At 41.7% G+C, this 22601-nt stretch overlaps 3 protein-coding genes across 3 annotated transcripts; all 3 read left to right on the forward strand.

The window, feature by feature from the left end:
• Window positions 1-468: 468 nt before the first annotated feature.
• Window positions 469-3487, forward strand: LOC129587979 (uncharacterized). Its single transcript, XM_055481965.1, has 5 exons — window positions 469-698; window positions 1023-1384; window positions 1851-2063; window positions 2331-2437; window positions 2996-3487. Exons 2-4 carry the CDS (start codon window positions 1024-1026, stop codon window positions 2339-2341), a joined length of 585 nt encoding a protein of 194 aa, XP_055337940.1. The 5' UTR covers window positions 469-698; window position 1023; the 3' UTR covers window positions 2342-2437; window positions 2996-3487.
• Window positions 3488-4477: 990 nt separating this feature from the next.
• On the forward strand, window positions 4478-16310 carry LOC129587931 (speckle targeted PIP5K1A-regulated poly(A) polymerase-like). The gene is made up of 5 exons (XM_055481906.1): window positions 4478-4679; window positions 4745-4986; window positions 13874-14107; window positions 14669-14916; window positions 16157-16310. The coding sequence occupies exons 1-5, from the start codon at window positions 4592-4594 to the stop codon at window positions 16278-16280; spliced, it is 936 nt and encodes a 311-aa protein (XP_055337881.1). The 5' UTR covers window positions 4478-4591; the 3' UTR covers window positions 16281-16310.
• Window positions 16311-17592: 1282 nt separating this feature from the next.
• On the forward strand, window positions 17593-21420 carry LOC129587988 (uncharacterized). Its single transcript, XM_055481981.1, has 3 exons — window positions 17593-17875; window positions 18528-18846; window positions 20993-21420. Exons 1-3 carry the CDS (start codon window positions 17749-17751, stop codon window positions 21105-21107), a joined length of 561 nt encoding a protein of 186 aa, XP_055337956.1. The 5' UTR covers window positions 17593-17748; the 3' UTR covers window positions 21108-21420.
• The last annotated feature ends 1181 nt before the right edge of the window (window positions 21421-22601 follow it).

Below are 22601 nucleotides of genomic sequence, written 5' to 3' on the forward strand. Positions count from 1 at the left end.
GATCGTACCGTATCGCGAGGTGAATGACCAGCCATTTAACATGCAAGTAAGCAATTCCGCAGATTGCCCAGGGCTTTTGATTTCGTTTGCCTGCCCAGGGTAGCTGGGCTGCTGAATTGTGCAATGCCGCACGTGGCAGAGCAATGGCCGCATTCCAACATATGCGAGTCGGATTTTTCTGAGAACAGCTGATCAAAATTCATAAGGGGTAAGTACTGTACTCAGTGTACTGTTTTTACCAGCCTTGTGATTGGTCGCGACTGTTCAATTCCTGTGCCGCTGTGCTTGTACGTACAAGCAAAGTCGCGTACAGCGCGGCTGCGGCGCGCTGTACGCGTGCGCATACGCTCGTACAGCGACTTCCGTGCGGATATGCGCAGCGGCGACCGTGCAGCGTGTACACATCGCTGCGTACACTATCGCGCAACACCCGGGGCAATTTATCCGCCCGCGTGCAGCCGACCGAGTTGCCTCGTTGCGGCTGCGAGACGCCAATCATCAGCACACCGCATTTCATTTTCATCCAAGCAACTGAACCGAAAATCTTTGGGCTGTCTGAGCCTGTCTCATCGGGAGAAGCCAGTTCGTCGTGTTTCGTGCGGGTTTTTGGGGTTTTGGCAGCGTCCATCGGGCTGCTTCGTGGTTTTCCGTGATTCTTGTGTGTGTAAAGTTTCGGTTTTCTTCCTAGTCCATCTCAGGTACGTGGATTTGAAGTTTGTAGAATTATTTTGTGGTAGATTGCTGCGTAGAGAGCCGCGGTGATCCGTCTGGGTCCTCCGCGGAAAACCGGTTTCCTCGCTGCTGTTTCGACTTTTTCCCGTTGATTTTGTAATAGAAAATTCACAGACTGTTTATAGGTAATTAATCAGCAAAATTTTTCCGTGTAACTGCTAGTGATTTTGCGAAAATTCAATTTGAAATGAATAGGAAGATTACGGCTTGGGTCGCCGCCGTATAATGGGATTTCCCCAATGTTTTTTCTTTTCCCTGTTCTTTTTTCAATTTAACTGCGATGTGATCAGCATGTTGATAGTGTGGAACATGGACAAGAGCGACAGCAGCGGCAGTTCCGATGGCGAAGTAGTCCATGTCGGCGGCGTCATCCAGGTGCCACCAAAGTGGAACGGTGTGGGCTTCCGTGTGTTAGTCCGCGGTATCCCGGTCGGGGTCAGTGACCACCAGGTCACCCAGGCCTTGAATACCTTCCCGAAGGTGGGCAACGTCAAGGAACTGTGGATGTCGACCAACAGCGACTCGCCGCGCTTCGGCTTTGTGGTCTTCGAGGTTAAACGGGATGCGGAGAAAGCCGTCGACGAAGGGCTGGCTGTGGGCGGCACACCGCTGGATGTTTCATGGTCCACAGTTCGGATTATAATCGGAATTGGTAAGTAAATGTTTATTACCATAAATCACACGATTTTTCTTTAATAAATAATAAATCGCAGATTTTCTGGTTTTTAATAATTTTTTTTTCTTCGAATGTTTCTGGTAATTTAATTCTTTGACTTTTTATTATTTTATAATTTGTGTTTAGCTTTTATTACGCCGCTTATTTTCATGTCGGTTTCTCTTTTTATTGGTGTGGTTCGAAAGTGTAAATGGTAGGCTATTTTTTTGCCGCTTAACTTCCGTTAATTTTTGAATAATAATGTCCGTTTTGCGCTTTATTTTCGAGCTGAAGAATTCCTCTCCGTAGTAGCGTAGCATGGCATGTTTTTTTGTTACGTAATTTCGTAATTTTCCGGCCTTGACTAAAAAAGAGAAATATTCTTCTCTCTGCGGTGGGTGGGAACGTGTTTCTCACACAAATAATTTTTAGTAATATTATTTGGGCAACCTTTTTTTTGCAGCTGCGGACAACTTCGATAAGTTCAAGGGTCTGGCTGAGTTCTTGAGACGAAATCCGGCACCACTGGCCAAGAAGCTCCTACAGCAGCTCGCCGCGTGGGAGTATTACAAGAAGTACATCAATAAGTATGTACGACCCGATGTGGACCACGTAGGAGGAGAGTTCGTTTTTTACGGCACGCGGGCACGTCGAAGCCTGCCGCGAAGGCTGAATCGTAAGTACTTGACTTTCCACATCATTCCCATCTTCAGCCCTGATTTGTACCACTTTGTTTTCAACTGCAGTTAGGACGTACGTGCAGGCTAACATTTTAGTGTTTCATTTGTCTTTGGTTTCGTTTGGTAAATAAAAGTGATTTTCAACGTCGGTTTTGCGAGTACCAGGCCATCTCCAACCAGCTTAGTACAACATTAGTGCTCTAAGCCATTTTCCCATTCATCGCACTTTGTGTATGGCAAATTAAAATTTCTAATATTTTTAGGGATTACATGAAATCACTGGGAGACCTGGAGAAGTTCGTTCGTGTGAAGGTTCCAGCCGTGTGTGACAGCCCGCAGAAGCGCGGTAGTGGCAGCCCGCAGAAGCGCGGTAAGTCGCTGAATTTTTTTATTAGTGTCTATCACCGTTGGCGTGAAATGTTAATTGGTTATTGTCCGAATAAAATATAATTCTTATTTTATTTATTTTGATGCATTCAGTTAATTCAGTTTTTTAATTCTGTAATTTTCGTAGAATTTTATCGATAGGCAGTACCTTTACGGTAGGAATAACTGATTTCTAATTTATCCTAATGAAAAGCCGGTGTTTTACTGAATTTTTTCTCGTTTTTTTGTATTTTTAAATTTTGTAATTTTGTCCCTCAAATTTTTTAAAATCGATTTTAATAAGTAGTTTAATTGATGATTTTCTTCGGTAGAAATATTTTTTTTGAATTTACTGAAAATAAATCCAGGATTTTCGTTTTTTTATTAGTGTAATTGAGAGTGCTTTTTCGGTGGGAAATATTTATAATCTTGAATAATGTTTTTAATATTTTCGTTACATCGACGAAAAATTGACTGCTAAATAATGTCAGGCATAAGCGGAAAATTCAGCCACAATCGTTAACCTGCCGTTTTCATGAATGTGTGTGTGTATCTTGTGCAGGCGGCGTAGGAGGAAGCGGCGGCGACCGCGCGTGAGGCCACTCCCCGCAACTGTCCGGAGAACGACGGCGGCGGCCGTGGCGGTTATTAGGAGGCCCTCCCCCCTTCATCCAGGCATCCTCCCCCATCGTATCATCCGTGTTTAAGCTCGTGGGTCGTTTTTTAACTTCCATTATATTTTTTTGATAATAATGTCCGTTTAGCGCTTTATTTTCGAGCTGAAGAATTCCTCTCGTAGTACGTGTGCGTGTTTGTACGAAGCCGCACCGGTTGTTTGTTACGTATAGAATGTCGTTTTCCCGGCCTTGACCAAAAAAGAGAAATCTCCTCTCTTCGCGGTGGGTGAGAGACGGGTTTCCGATGCTTATCTTTCTGATCTTGAACTTGATGTTACTAGTTTTTTTGTGATAATTTTATGATGAAATCGTTGGTGATGGATTTATTTTCTGCAGTTAGATCTCACAGATAAAAAAAATCTCCAAAGTTACCCGATATTAAGGACACTCGTAGGGAATTTCTGTATTTTTCGGGATGCATTTGCAAAATAAAGCAATAAAAGCGTAGGAATTTAATGGCCGAAAAATTGCAATTTCTGTATTTTTCGGGATGCATTTGTAAAATAAGGCAAAAAAAGCGTAGGAATTTGATTGCCGAAAAATTTGTAAATAATTTATTTTAAATTGGGGGAAGTTGGAATTTGCTGATCTGCAATTAATCAATTGGAACTACTTGTGCTTTAAGAAATTAAAAACTGAATTTGCCGTTTTTTTGCGGATAATTGCAGTACTGTACATGATTTCAGATAAATAATGGTAAAAATAAGCAACAACGAAACCCGAAAATAAACAATTTATTTGTGATGAAAAAATTAAAAGTGCGGCATTTTAGCGCATCATTCGGGATTGAATTTTATGCACAACGCACATTTGAAAAGTAGTACCTCACGAAAAATGATTGAAAAATTATTTACTGCATATTTTTTGCGCTTCATTGTTTATTTTATCAGCAATTCTCATTTTTCAGATTTTTCTGCTTTCGCGAGCAAATAAAATCGGTAAATACAGGTAAAATTAAAGCGGCGCATACAATGAATGTCCAGTACGTAACACTGCAAACCGAAGGCTGGCAACAGAGAACAGCGTGGGAAGAGTCCCATTAAAGCCCCTTGACAGCGCTGAAATCAGTTCAGAAATTATGTTTTGGTTTTAACATTTTATTCCGATTTAATTTAAAATTAAAATCGTGGATTGTAGCCCAAAATAATTATTATCACTAAATCGAGAATGAATTTCCATTTTTTATTCCTGCGCATCAAAAAAGTAAGGGGCAAACAAAAGCAGCGCATGTAGCGAATTCACCGTACACAACTTCCGGCTGCCATCGTCAGTGTGAAGGTGCACAACGGAGACAGCACGGCCCGCGCAGCGTTTACCCCACTTGTGCACTGGCCGAACGCAAACACGTTCGCCGTTCTGCCAGTCTTTGTTGTTGTCCGACGCGGTTGGCTCGTTTCCAGTTTGTCTCCGTAGATTCCGCCGTATATTCCCGTTTAAAATCTCTATCTTTTAGTTTTAAGTTTTTATTCCGGATTGCCCCGATGCCCGCCGTGGCCCGTGCCGCTGGTGTCAATGGCCCGTCTGCTGACGCTGCTCGGCAGCAGCAGAGCAATGGACGCAGCGTATCCGGTAAATCCCCTGTTTGACTGTGTAGCTGAGCGCATTATTTACGAGAATCTTGTGTGTTTGTGGAGCGTCCTCCCGGCCGCGTTTTGGCCCGGACCCGCAGCGCGATGGCCGCGCGGTGGTTGAGACAGGGGAGTCGTTGGCCTGGACGCCGTCTGCGTCGTCAGCGCTGTCGGCCAGCAGGATCGCTGAACTGCGGCGCTCGCTGTTCATTCCCTGTCTGCCCGACGAGATCGAGCTGAACGAGCTGGTCGCGCGTCTCACGCTGCTCGGGAATATTCAGGAGATTATTATCAAGAGGAATCAGCGGGTAAGTTTTGCCCAAGACGGATTTATCATTTTTTTGTAGATTTTAAAAAATTATTCTGCGTGAAAAAATGTGGGGAAGTAATTCAGTTATTGATTTAATTAGTCATTTTTTATTCGGTCGAATTTCGTCGCCATTTTCCGTTCTCGACTTTGCGTGATGTGGTGTTGCCATAGCTTTTCGCTTTTCTTGTCAATTTCGAGATGCGGTTGTTCTCATGGTAAATGACCGTAATTTTCTTGGGAATTTGCTACAATTATGGTAACATGCGCAGCACCGCAAATAATTTTTTTGCCAAACATTTTAATTATTTTATTATTTTCGTACGGTACGTACCAATTAGCAATTCAAATTTTGCTCCGAAAATACGATTTTTATTACAGCATTATTTTTGGTCGGCTTTCGTTGAATGTTCAGTTTTTGGTAAATCCTATTTTTAATTAGGAAATAATTTTTACTCGCTGAAAGCGGATTGTGGTAAATTGAGGCGTATTTTTGCAGGTGTTTTTCTTCGATTAAATTGAAAAAGCGATTAATAATTATTGATCAGTTGATTTGCAAATTATGAATCAATTATTAAGCAAATGCAGTCGATTATTCGGTGCATTTTTTGTTGGTCGGTTTATCTGTTTTCATATATTTTTGAAATTATTCTTGTAGTCGCGCTTGGCTTGCTGATAAATTAATTGTGATTTGTGAAGTGAAATGACATGGCACGACGCATTAATTTTGCGTGTGTGGGGTTTATTCCAGACGGATCAAACCGAATCCATTTTTCAACCATTAATAATTTAATTCTTAAAAATTGCCAAAGATGTGTTAGTACTTGTTCGGTTTTTCTGGTTCGTTTACGGATTAAAGAGTGCTTGTGAAATTATTTTTGTACCGATTTCTTGTTTGTAGAAGTGACTCGCATTTGTACTAATTTAAACACATTTGTAATAATTTTGTGTATTTGCTAGATTAATCACGCAGCAGCTAAAATTCGAAACAGATCGAACCGAATTATTTTTTCAACCATTAATAATTTATTTCTGAAAATTGCCGAACACTATCCGCTCCATTTTCGAATCGCCGAATCGGACCAATTTGTACAAAGCGTGCCGTGTCGTCTTTATTGGGTTATTCGAGTGAACATTGAATAGAAACAAAATTACGCGTCACATCATTTCAGTACATAATACACTTCATCCAATCTCTTACCAATACAGAACGTTTCCTGAACACAAGCAGCATTACCCCGCATCAAAGCTATACTGATTCTCTGCTTCAGGAATAGAGTGGACCGTTTCTCCTGTGTCCTCTCATAAAGCATCTTACCGAGCGTAGACATCTTACATTTAGATTCTTTACTCCACACGCCCATTGTTTCAAAAACCAAAGCAGAGAAAATAAAGTTAGCCCGTAGATATGCGTGCTTATTGTTTTTCTTTGCCTCTGCCATCGTGGCGGCCGCGCCGGCTTCCTGGGACGTCTTGGCAATGTAAGAAGTAGCCATGGTATCCGGGCACGTTACATCCCAAACCCAAGATCTGCCCTGGCTAAAGGGGACTGAGGTCATACCGTCCGGTCGTTTCAGGGTATCGCGGTACAGTCCTGGCGGCTCCAGAACCGAAGGGAGGCTGGCCGAGCCACACGCGCGATGGATAACATCTCTGATTTCGTTGTGACGGGAAATCTTCGCTTTAAGGCGCTTGCATCCCAAACCGTGATATCCCCACATCAACAATGCTGCCGCATTTGCACCGGTGTTCGACACATACTGGAGCGCCGATGCGCTGCGCAATCGATATTCTCACTTCGGTATTTGACAACAAGGTACCAAGGCTTGCCACTGGAACCGCGTTGAGCCACAGTCCAGATTCGGGCTGGGACACGGCTAGCAGCCGGGCTTTCTGATTAACGGAGTTGGTTTGACGTAATACTGCTTCTTTCTGCATGAGAACAACCGGTGTGTCCCAAGCACGCTGAGAGGCACGCAAGTTTTCTGCAGGAAGTTCCGTCACCCCCATTGCTTTCCAAGCTTGTGCCGTGCCGTGTGGAAATTGTAAATACAATGTAAGACTAAATGGTCGCATAGCCCCATACCCAGCATTCTGTACGCAAGCGGTGCAGTGCACTTGTACGAAACGGATATTTTGAACTCAGTCGTACAGTGCACTGCGCTGCATTCGTACTGAATGTGGAGATGTTGGGTATGCGACCATTTTGTCCTAAGCTGTACTCTGCGTAAAACGCAGCCAGAATTAATTGATTTAATTTTGGAATGATGTAATTTATTTGTCTGCGACCTGGCGCTGCGCCGATAAGAATCCCGTTGCACATAAATCATAATTATATAATTGGCAGGCGGTGCGCTTCGGCATCGTCGTCTTCGTGGAGGAGGAAGCGGCGTTCGACGCGCTGCAGGCCGGCCTCGTGGTGCAGGAGCAGCGCGTGGCCATGGAGCCGCGCCGGTCGCCGGACGGGCGGCCGCACCCGCCGCGGCTGCCCCGCGACACGCCCACGCCCCTCATCGTCCAGCGCGCCCCCGGGGGCCGCGGCGTCCCCCTTGTCCGTGCTGCCGGCGGGCGTGCCGGTCCTCAGCGAAGACGAGGCCGACGAGCACCACCGCACGGGACGGCCCCCGGGGGCGGTGGCCTTCCGCGCCCCCGTCCTCCACAGCTGGCTGGAGTTGGTGGAGAAGAGGCAGCTTTTTTTAATTCTTAACTGTGCAATGATGGCCGTAGTTAATGGAACTATGACTGTAATGTCGCGATTTGAAAATTAAACCAAAACCACTTTTAAAAAAGAGGCAGCTGGCCGTGCCCGTGGTCCCGCTGTCTGGGGAAGCGGTTAAGAGGAAGAAGGCGCTCCACCACAAGGTCTCCTTTCTCACCGAGACGGAGGCCAGGGTCAAAAAGAGGGAGGAATTTTGAGAGGGAGGAATTTCTGCGTGGTCAAAAAGAGGGAGGAATTTTTGAAGCGAGGGAGGGAGGAATTTTGAAATGGTCAAAAAGAGGGAGGAATTTTTTCGAAGTTCAAATGAAGTACTTAGGGACCTCGAACCCAGGTCTCCGATGTCGCCCCCAAGATTCTCTCATTATATACACAGTTTGAAGGGCTGAGTTGAACGGAAGTACTCGGGGACCTCGAACCCGGGACCGCGAGGTCGCCACCCAGATTTCCTTACCAAGAGGAATCGTTTGGCTCGTCCTCGTGCCGAATTCAAGACATGTTGAGGGTTCGATGAAACAGAAACACCAGTGACCTTTAGGTCGCCAAGTGAACTTTGGGTCGCCACCGATTTTCATAGTGATTCCTATACAGTTTGACATGCTGAGTCGAACTCAAGTACTCGGGGACCTCGAATTGGGTCCCGAGGTCGTTATTACGACATGTACCACATATACACAGATTGCTGTGCTGAGTCAAACTGACGTGCTGGGGTTCTCGGACCCGCGTCCCCCAAGTCGCCACCACGATATAAATTTTATATGCATAGTTTGATGTGCTTTATCAAGCCACTGCTGGGGGACGTAGAAACCGGGAACATTTCTCAATATTTTTAAATGTTTCTAAAAATTACTGAATGTTTCTAAATATTTTCACTAATATTTCTTGTTATATTTCTACATATTCCTAAATATATTTTTAAATATTCTAGATATTTTTAGACATATCTTTAACTATATTTCAACATATTTTTTGATAGTTTTAAATATATCTGTAATTATGTCTTAACACATTATGTATATACTTTTGATTAATCTAGAATTAAGTTTTCTGATATTTCTGTACAGATGCATATCTGTACAATTTCTAAATATTTCTCAATATTTCTGGATGTCTCCAAGTACGGGCTAATACATTAATAAGTATTACCGTTTTACGACTAGTCAGTACAAGATAACAACTAAATGAGAAGTACAACATCTAAATCGCAGCAACAGGGAATAACGGACAGGTGCTAAGTCATCCTTTGTATCGTGGCTTTCATGATATGCCAATAATCTCGTGATATGCAAATATACCACAATTTCTAAATACTTTAACTATTTGGTAATTTTTCTCAATATATATCGATATTTTTTTCAATTTTTCTCATGATTTCTGTGAATATTTTTTATTATATTTCTACATTTTTCTAAATATATTTGTTTTAGATTTTAAATATATTTCTAGATATCTTTGAATATACTTAGTGGTATTTTTCGATACGTTCAAATATAATAAGTTATTTCTTGATACATTTCTGAATATATTTTGAAGATTCTAAATATTTTTTTAATCTGAAAAATATTTAATATTAATAAAGAATCTGAAAAATATTTAATATTAATAATTTAATATTATTTAATATTAATAAAGATTCTAAATATTTTTTTAATCTAGTATATCTGAAAAATAAAATACCGTAAATTTAAAACTGTTGAATAAAACAAGGTTTTTAAGAACTGGCATTTTACTTTAAAATACTTAAGTATCAAAATACTTAACATGCCGAATTTTATTTAACTATAACCTCTACGTTTTTATCTCTGCTGATTATGTTCTAATCAAATTACTTTATGTAACGCTACTGTAGAGATAAATTCGAACACTACTTTCAAATCAAATTTCTTAACGGTTACTTCAAGCTTTGGATCATAAATTCAATTCCGAAAGGTGCAACGGAATGGGAATTTTGGCACTGCCATGATTAAGCGAGCACAATAAGGGCTCAGTATGTCGCAGCGCAAAGGTCTTTACCACGCCTGCTTTGGATGCCATATCGCAAACCAGTCGCCGGTATGGTCAGCAGCGTCTTCGACTGAGCGCGACAAGCTAGCAGGACTGCAACGTAAAGCTCTGAAAACCATCACTGATTACAAGATGCCGGTAACTCCGGAACTGTATCAGAAGTTGGGTTTTCTTCACATATTCGACCGATGGCGTCAGAGCGATGCGGTGTGGCTGTTCAAGTTCAGGAACAAAGATCAGTTCTCGCTTCCGGCCTACCTCCTGGACATGATTCAAGTAAAAGATAATGCCATGAGCTACAATTTGCGGAAGCCGGCCCGGATCAATGCTATGCGGGCAAAGAAAGTTATCGGAGGGTGGACTATGGAAATGCGACTAAAGCGTCTTCTTGATAAAATTCTTGCTGTTAATCCTAAAATTCTCGAAGCTAGTTCTGTACCTCCTTTTAAATTTGTACTCAAACCTGTTGAGCTGTCCTAGATGTTTTTGTTAGCAGAAAAATGTTTTTGTTCGACCAGACTTGAAGTCCCGTTGGGTTGTCTACTCTTGCGCCGTAATAATAATAATAATAATAATATGATATTTTGATATAACCTTTTATATTTTATCTTTGTTTGGATTCTAAAATTGTAGTGGGAATTCGACGTCTTTGTAGAACGGCATTAAATATTTGAAACACTGATTTTTTAAAGCAAATCTACAACGCATTTCTTTTATCTGCCGATGACACATTGCAGCTCAACGTCACATGACACAATGTTTCGTAACGAGACTTTTTGATGTACTGGTTTCTTACAAAACGTTCGCGCTCATTTAATGTACGGATAGCCTCTAATTTCCACGATTTTTTAAAATTATTTTAAAGAATTATGGAAAAACGATTAACATCTCATTGTATAATTTCAGTACACAGCATCATCAAAGTTTTGTTCTCGGAGTTTCGCATACATCGTAGTTTCTTCCCAGCATCGCTAGTTTCTACCGGGTGGCCGAACAAAATGGCGGTCTGCTTTACCTGAGTGCCGCTGGTCTGTCAGATGCTTGACTGACATCGTTCTAGTGTCATTTGAAAGAGCATCTTTACTGCATACAAAAGTTAAAATAAACCGACATTGTAAATAGGTTTATATTTTTTATGAATTCTTTTATGCATTTCGGTTTTTAGCAGAGCCAGAGACTCCGCATATTTTTCGTATATTTTTCGACGCATGCAGCATCTGCGGTATATGGTGCACACTCCGAATAGAACGTCCATTTTATTCCTCGTGTTTGTCTCGCATTCGTTCCTTATAGCGGAATCAGACTTAAGCCCAGACTTGGGCGCCTTTTTGCGGAGCGGAGAAATTCTCAGCGGTAAAATTGAATTTACCGAAGATCAGAGAAAAACATGAACACTGTTTTCAAAACCACATCTACGTACATCTGGAAATGTGGTTTCTGCCATAAACGGAAGAAACATAAAAAGCACCGAAAAAACTTATGCCTATATTTAATATGTATTTGGCGGGTGGCGGAAGATTAGGCAATGGCGGGCGGAGCCGCTGCGGAAGTGCGAATTTTTTTTGTTGCGGCGGGGCGGAAAATTTTTAGTAAGAGCGGGGAGTGCGGAAAGCGGAGATCTCGAGGGCGGCCCAAGTCTGACCGGGATATGTAGGTCTACTACGTATTCATTGCATTACTATTGATTAATGAATAACCCAGATGCAGAATTATTATCCAAAAAATAATACACAATTTATTTTAATTTCTGTTTTGAAAATTAACTGCGTAGCGCTTTTAAAATAACTGTTTTTAAGTTAAACAGAAAAATTTAGGAATCCATTCGAAAGTGCAAATTTAAATTTGAATTGAACGTGTAAATAAATTTTTTTTAAACAAAATTTTAGTTAAAATGATTTTGCTTTGGGCGGTAATTGGCAGGTTAATAGAAATAATTTAATATCCGTTTGAAAATTCATGAATTACTTTAAAATTTCGGATTTTTAAAATAAAAAATAATTAAGCAGCCAAAAGATTTTAAAAGTTGTTTTTTTTTTCAATTCGACTGAGATTTATCTCATGTTTTATTCAGCACTTAACACAGGCAGTTAAATTGTGTGGCGAATCGCTTTTCATCATTGGATAAGTCATCCTGTGCAGATGTATGTATACGAAAGTCGAAATATATAGAAAAATAAATTCATTGGAACTAATGTATCCGTGTTTTGCGCAAAATTTTTGTTAACCAAATTGATTCCTCAGATAATATTCGTTCTGAGTTTTGGCTATTGTACCCGACCAGTGCTGAAGTGGATTTCGGGTAACTACTTAGATTTAACTTTAGATAATGTGCTTTCTTATGGATTTCAGATGGTAGTATCTATTGGTAAATCGAGATTAGGGTAATTTGGCATCTGTTTTGAATTGTTCAGATGTCTTCGTTTTTAGCTGTTTTGATATTTGTTGAGCACCGACCTTGATATTCTGGTGTTCCAAGATTCATTTATCTATGTAGCTGTTAAGTTGTTTTGTTGTTTAATAGGTTTTTAAAATTTAATAGGTTTTAAAAAATTTAGAATTAGTTAGAAATTGTAGAGATATGTACAGAAAGATCAAAACACGCAATTTTAGAATAATCAAAAATATATTCAGAAATGTGTTGAAACAGAACAGAATAGATTCGAAGGACGCGGTTCCGAGGCCCCGGAGCATTTCAACAGCAAACTGCGCATATATGCTATACACCGTGGTGGCGACCTCAAGACCCGGTTTCGATGGTCCCCGAGTACTGTAGTTCGTCTCAGCACATCAATTTATGCATATAAAATGTATATCGTGGTGGCGACTTGGGGGACGCGGGTCCGAGAACCCAAGCACTTCAGTTCGACTCAGCACAGCATACTATGTATATGTGGTACATATGTATGTATATGTATGTCGTAATAATATATGTATGTCGTCGTAATAATATAATATATGTCTATGTATATGTATGTCGTAATAACGACCTCGGGACCCAGTTCGAGGTCCCCGAGTACTTGAGTTCGACTCAGCATGTCAAACTGTATAGGAATCACTATGAAAATCGGTGGCGACCCAAAGTTCACTTGGCGACCTAAAGGTCACTGGTGTTTCTGTTTCATCGAACCCTCAACATGTCTTGAATTCGGCACGAGGACGAGCCAAACGATTCCTCTTGGTAAGGAAATCTGGGTGGCGACCTCGCGGTCCCGGGTTCGAGGTCCCCGAGTACTTCCGTTCAACTCAGCCCTTCAAACTGTGTATATAATGAGAGAATCTTGGGGGCGACATCGGAGACCTGGGTTCGAGGTCACTAAGTACTTCATTTGAACTTCGAAAAAATTCCTCCCTCTTTCTGACCATTTCAAAATTCCTCCCTCCCTCGCTTCAAAAATTCCTCCCTCTTTTTGACCACGCAGAAATTCCTCCCTCTCAAAATTCCTCCCTCTTTTTGACCCTGGCCGAGACGGATGATGTAAGTAGAATGCGGATGTATATTTTCGCCGGTTTTCAGTTTGTACAGCGGATTTTGTATAAATTTTTCTGAATTTTTGTGAATTTTTTATGGAATTTTGCGGATTTTAAAGTTCATCCAAATACTGTATCGATTTTGCATTAATATTCACAGATGAATTTATTTTAGGTTTTATTTGATTTATTTATGCTCATTTTCCTTTTTTTATTTTGCTGGGAATATTTTGGGTTTTTTCTTTATTTTTTCTTGATTTATGAGTTCGTATTTTGGGTATGTTCAGATTTATTAATTATGGAATTTTCGAAATTTCTTGTAATAATTGTTTTGCCGATGAATTTCCATGCTTTTTCTCGGAGGGCTTTTGGCGAATTTAAAATTTTTTTAATTTTTTTGTGTGTCAAAAAAACAGCCAAATCAAGCACAATACAGTTCTCGAAAAATGCTGCCCGGTTTTTCATTTCATCGGATGATTTCCATTTTTTCTGCATCTTACCGGAAAACTCGCATTATTATTAACGAGATAACGGCCCCGCCCGCTGACTGTAAGGTAACCCTTTAATGCTACCATTTTCTGATATTATGTGGTCAATTTTTAATGTTATTTGAGTGTTTGATTTTTCATATTTTTCATTATTTACTTGATTTTATTTCACCGTAATATACAGTGCAAAAATGATTACAGTTATGTTGCAGCCGTGTCAGCAGATGCGCTTGTTGATGGAGCGGTCGCAGTTGAGTGCGGAGGAGCGCGATGCCCGGGAGAACGTGCGCCGCCAGCTGGAAGCCACGTTCCGGCGCATTTTCCGCCGGTGCACGGTGCGATTATATGGATCCTCCGTCAACACCTTCGGCGTCCGCGGATCCGACATCGACAGCTTCCTCGATCTGCACTTGGACGAGATAACGGCCCCGCCCGCTGACTGTAAGGTAACCCATTTAAGTACTTCTACCATTTTCTGATGTTATCTAGTCAATTTTTAATGTTGTTTGAGTTTTTAATTTTCATAATTTGCGCATTCACAAGGGTGTTAATAATTCGCTGTTAAATTTTACTGGTTTAATTCCACAGTTAAACGCGGTGAAATCACTACATAATATGATTATTATTAATTTAACTACAGCGCCTTAGGCGAAAATTAATGGATTATTTCAGTGTTCTGTAATTAATTGAAGTGGTTCAAATTGAGGCTTTGCTATTCGGTTTAATTAATTTTTTATTTAATTTGGCAGTTTAGCTTTTCTTACTTTTAGCATTAATAAATATCGGATAATTATTACAAAGTAATTTGAAAATTATTCGGGAATGTCGTTTGCTTTCTTTGGTGCAGAGTTTTTTTATATTTTAATTGCTAATAATTTGCCGTTAATTAATAGTTATGTTTACGTGATAATTACCTGATAATTGGCGATTTAGCAGTTATTCGGGAATGTGGTGTATTAATTATTTTGGTGTAATGTAATTTTTTTGCGGTGTTTTGTTGTTTATAGCCCCGCGAGCAGCCGATGAGCTATTATTTTTCCAACGTGACGCAGCTGTTCCAGTGCCCGTACGAGCCGTGGGAGCTGGCTGGGGAGTCGCCGAAAGACATCCTGCGCTTGATGGAGAAGCTGCTGCGCTACCTGGCCAAGAGCGAGAACTACGAGGACGTGCTGGCCATTCCCGCGGCCCGCACGCCCATCCTCAAGCTGCGCCATCCCGCCGCGCACCTCAGCGTCGACGTCTCCTTCACCAGCAAGTACGCACCCGCGCTCGACGCTCAGAATAAATCGTAGTTATTTCTGGAATTAATCCAGAAAAATTACAAAATTAATTTGGACTTCTATAGATATACAAACAATTTAAGAAAATAATAAGAAATTATTTTTCGGTATCGTAATTGTGTTTCAAATATAAACAAGAATGGTTTAAGCAATAATTGGGAGTTCTGTAGAGTTTTAAATTCATTTAGATTAAAATAATATGAATTATTACCGGAAATAATATTTATTTTTGACGTTGCAGTGATATGGAATAATGTGCGAAATCAGTTGAAAATCGCTGTAAAATAATAAAAATAATCACGACAATAATAATTATTTTGGAAGATGGTGTAAAAGTTTTGGTGTTTTTAATACGTTATTTCACTTATTTGATGGTTGACTCTACGATAAATCATAAAAGTCTGATTGAATGCCGTAAATTGGGATGTGTAAAAAATGACTGCAGAACATCTCTGTAAATTTGCACAGGATCGTAGTGCAGTGGCGCAGCTCTTCACCACTTATAACATTTGTCTTATCGGATTTCTGGTTTTATTTTTCCGTATGCGTCAGGTTGCTTACCGTAATTTATCAGGTTAAATGACTATTTTAACGGGTGGTCAGTGACCTCAAAAATTGATTTTCCAGATAATTTTGCACACAGTTTTTGTCTGTTATAACTGTTTCTAACAAGAAAATAAATTAATTCTCAGGGACGTTGAAGAAATGGCATAATAAACTGCAGGTTGGTGTTGGAGAACACGGGCCTGCTGATTCTGTACAGCCATCCGGCTGCGAATTAGAAATAAATTTCCAGAAATAAATTTTAGAAATTACATTTTGATTTCTGTAAATAAACTTCAGTAAGGGGAGTATAACGTTTTGCAAATAAACCATAGTAAAAATGTTTAATCCAAATATGTACCTTTTAATAGACGAATGTCGGTAACAAATAAGCTTAAAATAATAATAAGTCCTAATCGCAGGTCAGTGTTTGAGAACACGGGCATGTTGATTCTTCAATTCTTCACAGCCATGCCGATGTCCGGCTGCAAATTAGAAATAAATTTCAGAAATATATTTTAGAAACTAAATCTCTGTAAATAAATTGCAGTAAGGTGAGTAAAAATTTTGGCAAATAAACTATAGTAAAAATGTTTAATCCAAATATGTACCTTTTAATAGACGAATTTTGGGTAGCTTAAATAAGCTTAAATAATATAATCATAATTGCAGGTTAGTGTTCGAGAACACGGGCCTGTTGATTTTGTACAGCCACCTGGAGCCCCGACTGCGTCCGCTGGTGTTGACGCTGCGGCAGTGGGCGGACGCCAAGGAGCTGACGGGCAGCGAGGACTGACCAAGTACGCCCTGACGCTGCTCCTCGTCTTCTTCCTCCACACCCAGGAACCCCCGTCCTCCCGCCGCCCGACGAGATCCACCGCCATGTCGTGAATAATCCCCGTCTGACGCTTTTTTTGACGCTTCACGCTCTCATCCTCCCGCCGCCCGACGAGATCCACCGCCATGTCGTGAATAATCCCCGTCTGACGCGACTTCAGCTTCGATCTGAGAGGAAATTGGCCGACTTGGCCAAGGAGTTGCCGCCCTCGAGGAACACGAAAACGGAAGGTATGTTAATTTTTGTATTGAGTGTCGCTGGTTTTTTTTCGCACTTTGTCTCTCATATTTTCCACAATTTATTACTTTATAATACTGTTGTAAATTAATGTTAATAAATTCAGATTTCAGTCTTATTGAGATGAAATATTCGGGTTTGGGAAAACGATGCATTTATTCTGTAATTACGCACTATTTTACCGTGGGTACTACAACTGTTGCTCCGAATTAAATTATTTTTAATTTTTAATAAATTCTTTATGGGTTAAAAAATAAAAAAGTGCCGTATTTAGTTTTTTTATTAAGTACCGTAAGTACTAAAAACGAATAGGCTACGTTTAATTTATCTTTAAGTTTTTGGAAAATATTTAACGGATTGCGAAATAAAGGCCGATAAAATCACAGCTTCAAACCAGTTAAAAGGAAACAGAATATTGACGTTGTTTTATTTCAACGCGTTGTATAATTACTGTGCTAACGTTAATACTTTTAATTTGATTATTGCGTTATTTTGACCTTTGTAATTGTTGATAATTCGTTGGTGTACTGAAAAATAAAAACCGCTGAAAATAGACCTTTTGGTTGAACTTGATAAATCTCCTTCGCATCAGGTCTGTTGTGGGGAAATATTAGAATTAACATTTAAAAAAATACAGTAATACGTTGCACTAGTGTACCTTCATGTTGCTTCTGAAATTGGCATTTTTTTACCCATATTAAACGTTTGAATTTATATTAATTAGGATTATTTATACCTTTCGCTGTATTGCAGCGGATTTATTGGTGGATTTTTTTATATTATTAATCACAACATATACATACAAGTAATTATACGTTTAATTAAAAATTCTTAGTTATTTAATAATTATACACTTCGCTGTGTTGCAGCGGAATTATTGTTGGATTTTTTCGAGTATTACTCCACCTTCTCCTTCCCCACGACGGTGATGCGGGGCTGGAGCGGCGAAGTGGTCCCGCTGAGCGATTTCCGCGATTCCCTGCCGCCCACGGGCGACCTTCAAACTGCGCTACGTGAACCTGCAGGACCCTTCGATCTCTCGCACAACGTCGCCAAGAGCGTCTCGCTGACCACCTTCGTGGCGCTGCAGCGCTGGCTCCAAGAGGAGGTGGCCGTCTTCCGCCGGCGCGCGCTGAACCTCCTCCCGCTGCTGGAAACCGACCGCGAAGACGTGGCGCCGCCGCCCGTCATGCTGCAGCTCTCGGCCGTTCAGGCTGCGATCCCTTTTGACCAATGGGCGCCCCGCGTCCCGGAGCTGCTGCGCCGGATGCTGGTCGAGTTCTTCAAGTGTGACTGCCCGCTGCCGGCGGCCAACGGTGAGTTGGCAGTTTTTTTCTCCATTAATTGATTTTCTGAACTGATTTATTTGCATTTATTTCTGGATGCTGTATTTCTAGTCATTTTCTTAGAAATTGTTTTTAATAATTAATGTTTCGTTATTAGTATACCTTATTTTTGTAAATTGTTGCTATTATTGGGTGCAGATTTGCAGATGTGGCTGTGAAATGTAATTTTGACCATCGTTTTTCTTCAACGCTTTTCTGCATATTTTATAATGTTTTAATAGTTAGTTTATTTGCTGGCTGTTTTTCGATTTGTGCAAGTTCTGGGTTTTATTGAAAAATATTGTTTTAATAATTTTATTACAGTGTGAATTTTCTGAACCTTTTTTTATTTATTTTTGAATAAATAAATGGCCTTTCGTGGAAATAAATCGCAAAAAGTTGTAATTTGGCTTGGATGTTGTTTCAGCAGATGGCAACCATGTTTTTTTGGTAAATATAAAATGTTGCGGTATTATGCATGAATTCCTAAATTTCTCGTATATGTTCTTGAGATTGCTCTATTTTCTGGATTTATTTTTTATTTTTATTGGATTTATTTTTTCTTAGGAATTTGATGAATAAAATAGTTCGATTAATTGGATAATATTTTGAGCGGGCTGTTGAGGGTGTGTTTTCTGAGCAGGGGGCGTGGCCAGCGGCAGTGGCGAGACGCGGCGTTTCCGGCAGATCGGGCGGATCGTGGCGGAATTGGAGTGCCGCCTGCAGCAGCGCACCTGGCTGAACCGGCGCACCTACCGCAAGGCCGTGCTGCAGAAGCGGCCGGGGACGCTGCTGGGTCTGGAGGAGCAGTGGCGGCTGGAGTGCCAGGTGGCCGAGCGAATCGCCGAGACTGCCGGGCGGCCGGTGGACCTGCACTTCCGCCTCACGCTCCTCCACAACGCCGTCGAGACGGAGCGGCTCTGCGTCTTCCTCGCCGCCGACGAGTCCTCCACTGATCTCCAGTAAGGACGCTTTTTCAACTGTTTATCACAACAGAATACAGATACGCGGAAGATTTCACTTTACTGTAGAATTAATTTTTTTTCTTGAATTTTTATCACGTACTTACATTAAGTACGTATTAATTTTATGTCTTGCGTTTAAAATTAATGTAACAATTAAATCTTTACGACGCAGTAAATCTAATTTTTATTGCGCAGTAATCAGACGTAGTAGCAAATAATAATTTAAAAAACGATTAATTAATAAATATCTCTGCACAATTTTTCTAAAATAAATAACATACCAAATGCGTAATAAATGGAGTAAAATGTTGTGGTGACTGGTAAGGGTTGGAGTGGCAGTAATTTTGTTGGGAATTTTTTTGAATTTTTGCGGCCTTTTTTAGTTAATTGAAAAGGCTTTAATTCGGTGTTTAATTGAGTTTGATCGCTTTTTATTGCGCAATAAACAGACGAAGTAGCCAATAATGATAAAGAAATGAATGAATACTAATTAATAAATATTTCTGCATAATTTTTGTAAAATCAAAATACTAAATACGTAATAAATGAATTGAAACGTTGTGGTAAGGGTTAATGTAGTATACTGAGTTCACGTGTTTATTGTCCTTCTAATACTTTCCTATTTCTGTCCTTTGTCCTTGTCTTCTTAGCAACTTCTCTTGTGTTTTCCCGGTTCTCTAGTTACGATTCCTCAGTTTCCTTTCAGTTGTTTTCCTGACCATTACGATACAATAAAGATACGATTCCTACACATGACAATACATGACAATGGCGTGAAGCTTGTGTAATACTGTAGATCTCTATCATTGAAGTGTGAGTTCTTTATATACGGCTTAACAGCGCTAGTTCGCTTCTTAATTCGTTCGAATATGGCGACACAGAAACTCATCCCATCCTACGGTTTAATCGAGTCGATGCAGTGGGATATGTGGAAAGAAAACCTCCACAGCTATATCAGATTCGCCGACATCCCGTGGAGAAGCAGAAAGGGCTGCTTCTGAACTCGCTGGAGGTCAAGCCATTCGAGATGCTTGTCTCGATGTGCAGGCCGACTGCCATCACGGACAAGAAACTCACCATAGAAATGCTGCTGGCCAAATTGGATACAGTGTACAACAAGTACACATTCAAGGTCGCGGAGTGGGCACACCTGTTCCGAACTGTCAAGGGAAGGACGAATCGCTGGCGGCATACTCCAGCAGGTTACGGTACAGGAGTACCGTATGCAAGTTCTCCCGCCTGACATCATCGACCCGATGCTCAGCGCCGTCTTCATAAACGGCATCCAGTCGGATTCCGTCCGCCGTCACCTACTGATAAACGAATACCAGACCCACGAAGAGACCTGAACGCCGCCAGGAAGATGGAAACCGGCATTGAAGAAGCTACGGCCAGTACGTCCAGCCAAGACCGTGAAACTGTGATGAAAGTCACAGCCAGCAGAAGGTCAACGGTTGTCAAGCAAAAAGACATCCAATTCCAGTGGTCAATCCAGTGCAAATGGAAGCCACAAGCCACCCACCAGCAATCAAAACGAGTCCGATTCCGATTCCAGTTCCCTAAGCGAAGATGCGATTCCTGTGGATCAACCGATCACATGCGCGAGCGCTGTTTCTACAGGAAACACGTATGCCATAACTGTGGGAAGAAAGGTCATATAGCAAAGGCATGCCGCTCACAGAAGAAATCCGACGTCGCTACGAATAACTACATTACGGATTACGCACCGCGTCCTCCATACGACATACTGTGATTCCAGTTCCGGTTCCTACGACGCTTCGTCTCAGTGGTTCAGAGTTCACTAACTATATGGTTCTGTTGCCGTGGTTCTTGTTGCTATGGTTCTATGGTTTGTATGCTGCTAAATATATGGTTCTGATGCAATGGTTCAACCCAGCTCTTTTTGGGCGAGGGAAGGGAATGTAGTATACTGAGTTCACGTGTTTATTGTCCTTCTAATACTTTCCTATTTCTGTCCTTTGTCCTTGTCTTCTTAGCAACTTCTCTTGTGTTTTCCCGGTTCTCTAGTTACGATTCCTCAGTTTCCTTTCAGTTGTTTTCCTGACCATTACGATACAATAAAGATACGATTCCTACACATGACAATACATGACAGTTAAGGAGCCGGTAATGTTTTGTTTAGGAATTTGATTGAGTTTCTGCGGCGTTTCCTGCGTCTGGGACAGAGCGCGGAGCTGGAGAACGGGCGGGATTCGGCGGAGGACGCCGCAGCGGCACCGGCACACCGCGTGGACTGAACGGATCGCGCTGGCCGGAGTCCCGCAGCGGGGCCAAGGGCGCCGCTAGTCGTTGTTGTTGTTGTTGTGTTTCCGGCTGTGTTTACTCGCCATTGACTGGGAAGCGGTGCGCGGCGCGCTGTGGATGCACGGGAATGGGTTGTTGATTAATGACTTGTTGAGGTGAAGTGTTTCTGCATAGATTCCGGGATGGTTGGGGCTTGTGTTTGTTACGGTGATGCGGTTGTTCTGGCTGGGAGCGCCAGTGTACGCACGCTGCTGGGTTGTGCGCCGCATTGGGCGGATGAAAATACGAGTATTAATGATGAAAGTGCATTAATACAGAATAAAATCAGGAAGATAGTAGTCGATAACTGACGGAAAATTCTGTAAAAGAATGTATTCATTGACACTTATTTATTTACGAAAACCAATCCACAAATGAATATTTAAGTAAATAATTCACGGATAAAAAACACATTATAACATATATACACAATAGTTATTGTTACGCATTATAAAATAAACTAACTGATGGTAAATCGGCAGTAGAATTATATTTATGGACAGTTGCTGGTTGACGGATTAAAATCCACAAATGCCGTAAATAAGTAAAATATTCGCGGATAATCTACGCATAATAAAATGCAATACCCGACGGAGATGTCTACAACAGAACATATCTCTATGAACTGGCAATGCAATGATCATTTTGGGAATATTGCACGTACATCGCGTCATGCGTCTCGTTTCGCTCCTGACATGCTGCGATCTTCACGGAGCCCTTCCTGCACTGCCCGGGACCGTCCAGGCTGTTTATCCAGCGCTGGTATAGTACGTGAACAACTATAGTCTAAAGGTCATCGCTCACCGCGGCGGTCAGTGGGCGTGGACGGCGCACTTACAACGGCTGACCCTGCAGGGCGGTGCAGTGAAAGGTCACGCGGGTCCTCAGGCAGGGGTATGCAGTTGCACACGCAACAGCAGCTGACCTTTTATTAGGCTGTTGGGCCTGGCAATCCCGGTGGGTGCGGGAGAACGGGCGCGGCAGACGGTTAAAGGCGGCGTTGCGCGGACTGCAGTGCATCGGTGACTACGGGGTCGGTCCCGCCCGACGCTCCCGGCCAGACGGCAACCGCACCGGCCGTCATCGGGCGCACGGCCCATTTCGCCGGCAGGACGGCCGCCGGGACGCTAAGACAGACGAAGGGGCTACCGTCCGGCCTGAGACGGCCCGCTTCTTCAGCTGCGGCTCCTCGGCACCAGGGACACGCCGGGCACGAAAGATCTTCTAGGCAGGCACTCCCGTGCGATACGCGACGGATGACCTCGTACATCCCGATACAGCTGACCGTACACAAACACTCGTCCCTCTCTGTTCCCCGGGATTCATGCAGGTTTCTTTTACCAGCCTGTCGACAGATGGAGCAGCAACAAATACAACGATTCATTCATGGTCTGTGTATAATAGTCCGAATTCCTGTATGAAATTACTAAAATCCCAGCGTTACGAAA

Source organism: Paramacrobiotus metropolitanus, unplaced genomic scaffold, assembly GCF_019649055.1.
Source record: "Paramacrobiotus metropolitanus isolate TYO unplaced genomic scaffold, Prichtersi_v1.0 Parri_scaffold0000027, whole genome shotgun sequence".
Classification (NCBI taxonomy): Eukaryota; Metazoa; Tardigrada; class Eutardigrada; order Parachela; family Macrobiotidae; genus Paramacrobiotus; species Paramacrobiotus metropolitanus.

Coding starts and splice junctions, on each gene's coding strand:
- LOC129587979 (XM_055481965.1), top strand. CDS start 1,024: ATGTTGATAGTGTGGAACATGGACAAGAGCGACAGCAGCGGCAGTTCC. Junction 1,385..1,850: donor TCGGATTATAATCGGAATTG/GTAAGTAAATGT, acceptor TTTTTTTTGCAG/CTGCGGACAACTTCGATAAG.
- LOC129587931 (XM_055481906.1), top strand. CDS start 4,592: ATGCCCGCCGTGGCCCGTGCCGCTGGTGTCAATGGCCCGTCTGCTGAC. Junction 4,987..13,873: donor TTATCAAGAGGAATCAGCGG/GTAAGTTTTGCC, acceptor GTTATGTTGCAG/CCGTGTCAGCAGATGCGCTT. Junction 14,917..16,156: donor GACGTCTCCTTCACCAGCAA/GTACGCACCCGC, acceptor TCATAATTGCAG/GTTAGTGTTCGAGAACACGG.
- LOC129587988 (XM_055481981.1), top strand. CDS start 17,749: ATGCTGCAGCTCTCGGCCGTTCAGGCTGCGATCCCTTTTGACCAATGG. Junction 17,876..18,527: donor CCCGCTGCCGGCGGCCAACG/GTGAGTTGGCAG, acceptor TTTTCTGAGCAG/GGGGCGTGGCCAGCGGCAGT. Junction 18,847..20,992: donor GAGTCCTCCACTGATCTCCA/GTAAGGACGCTT, acceptor TGTTTTGTTTAG/GAATTTGATTGAGTTTCTGC.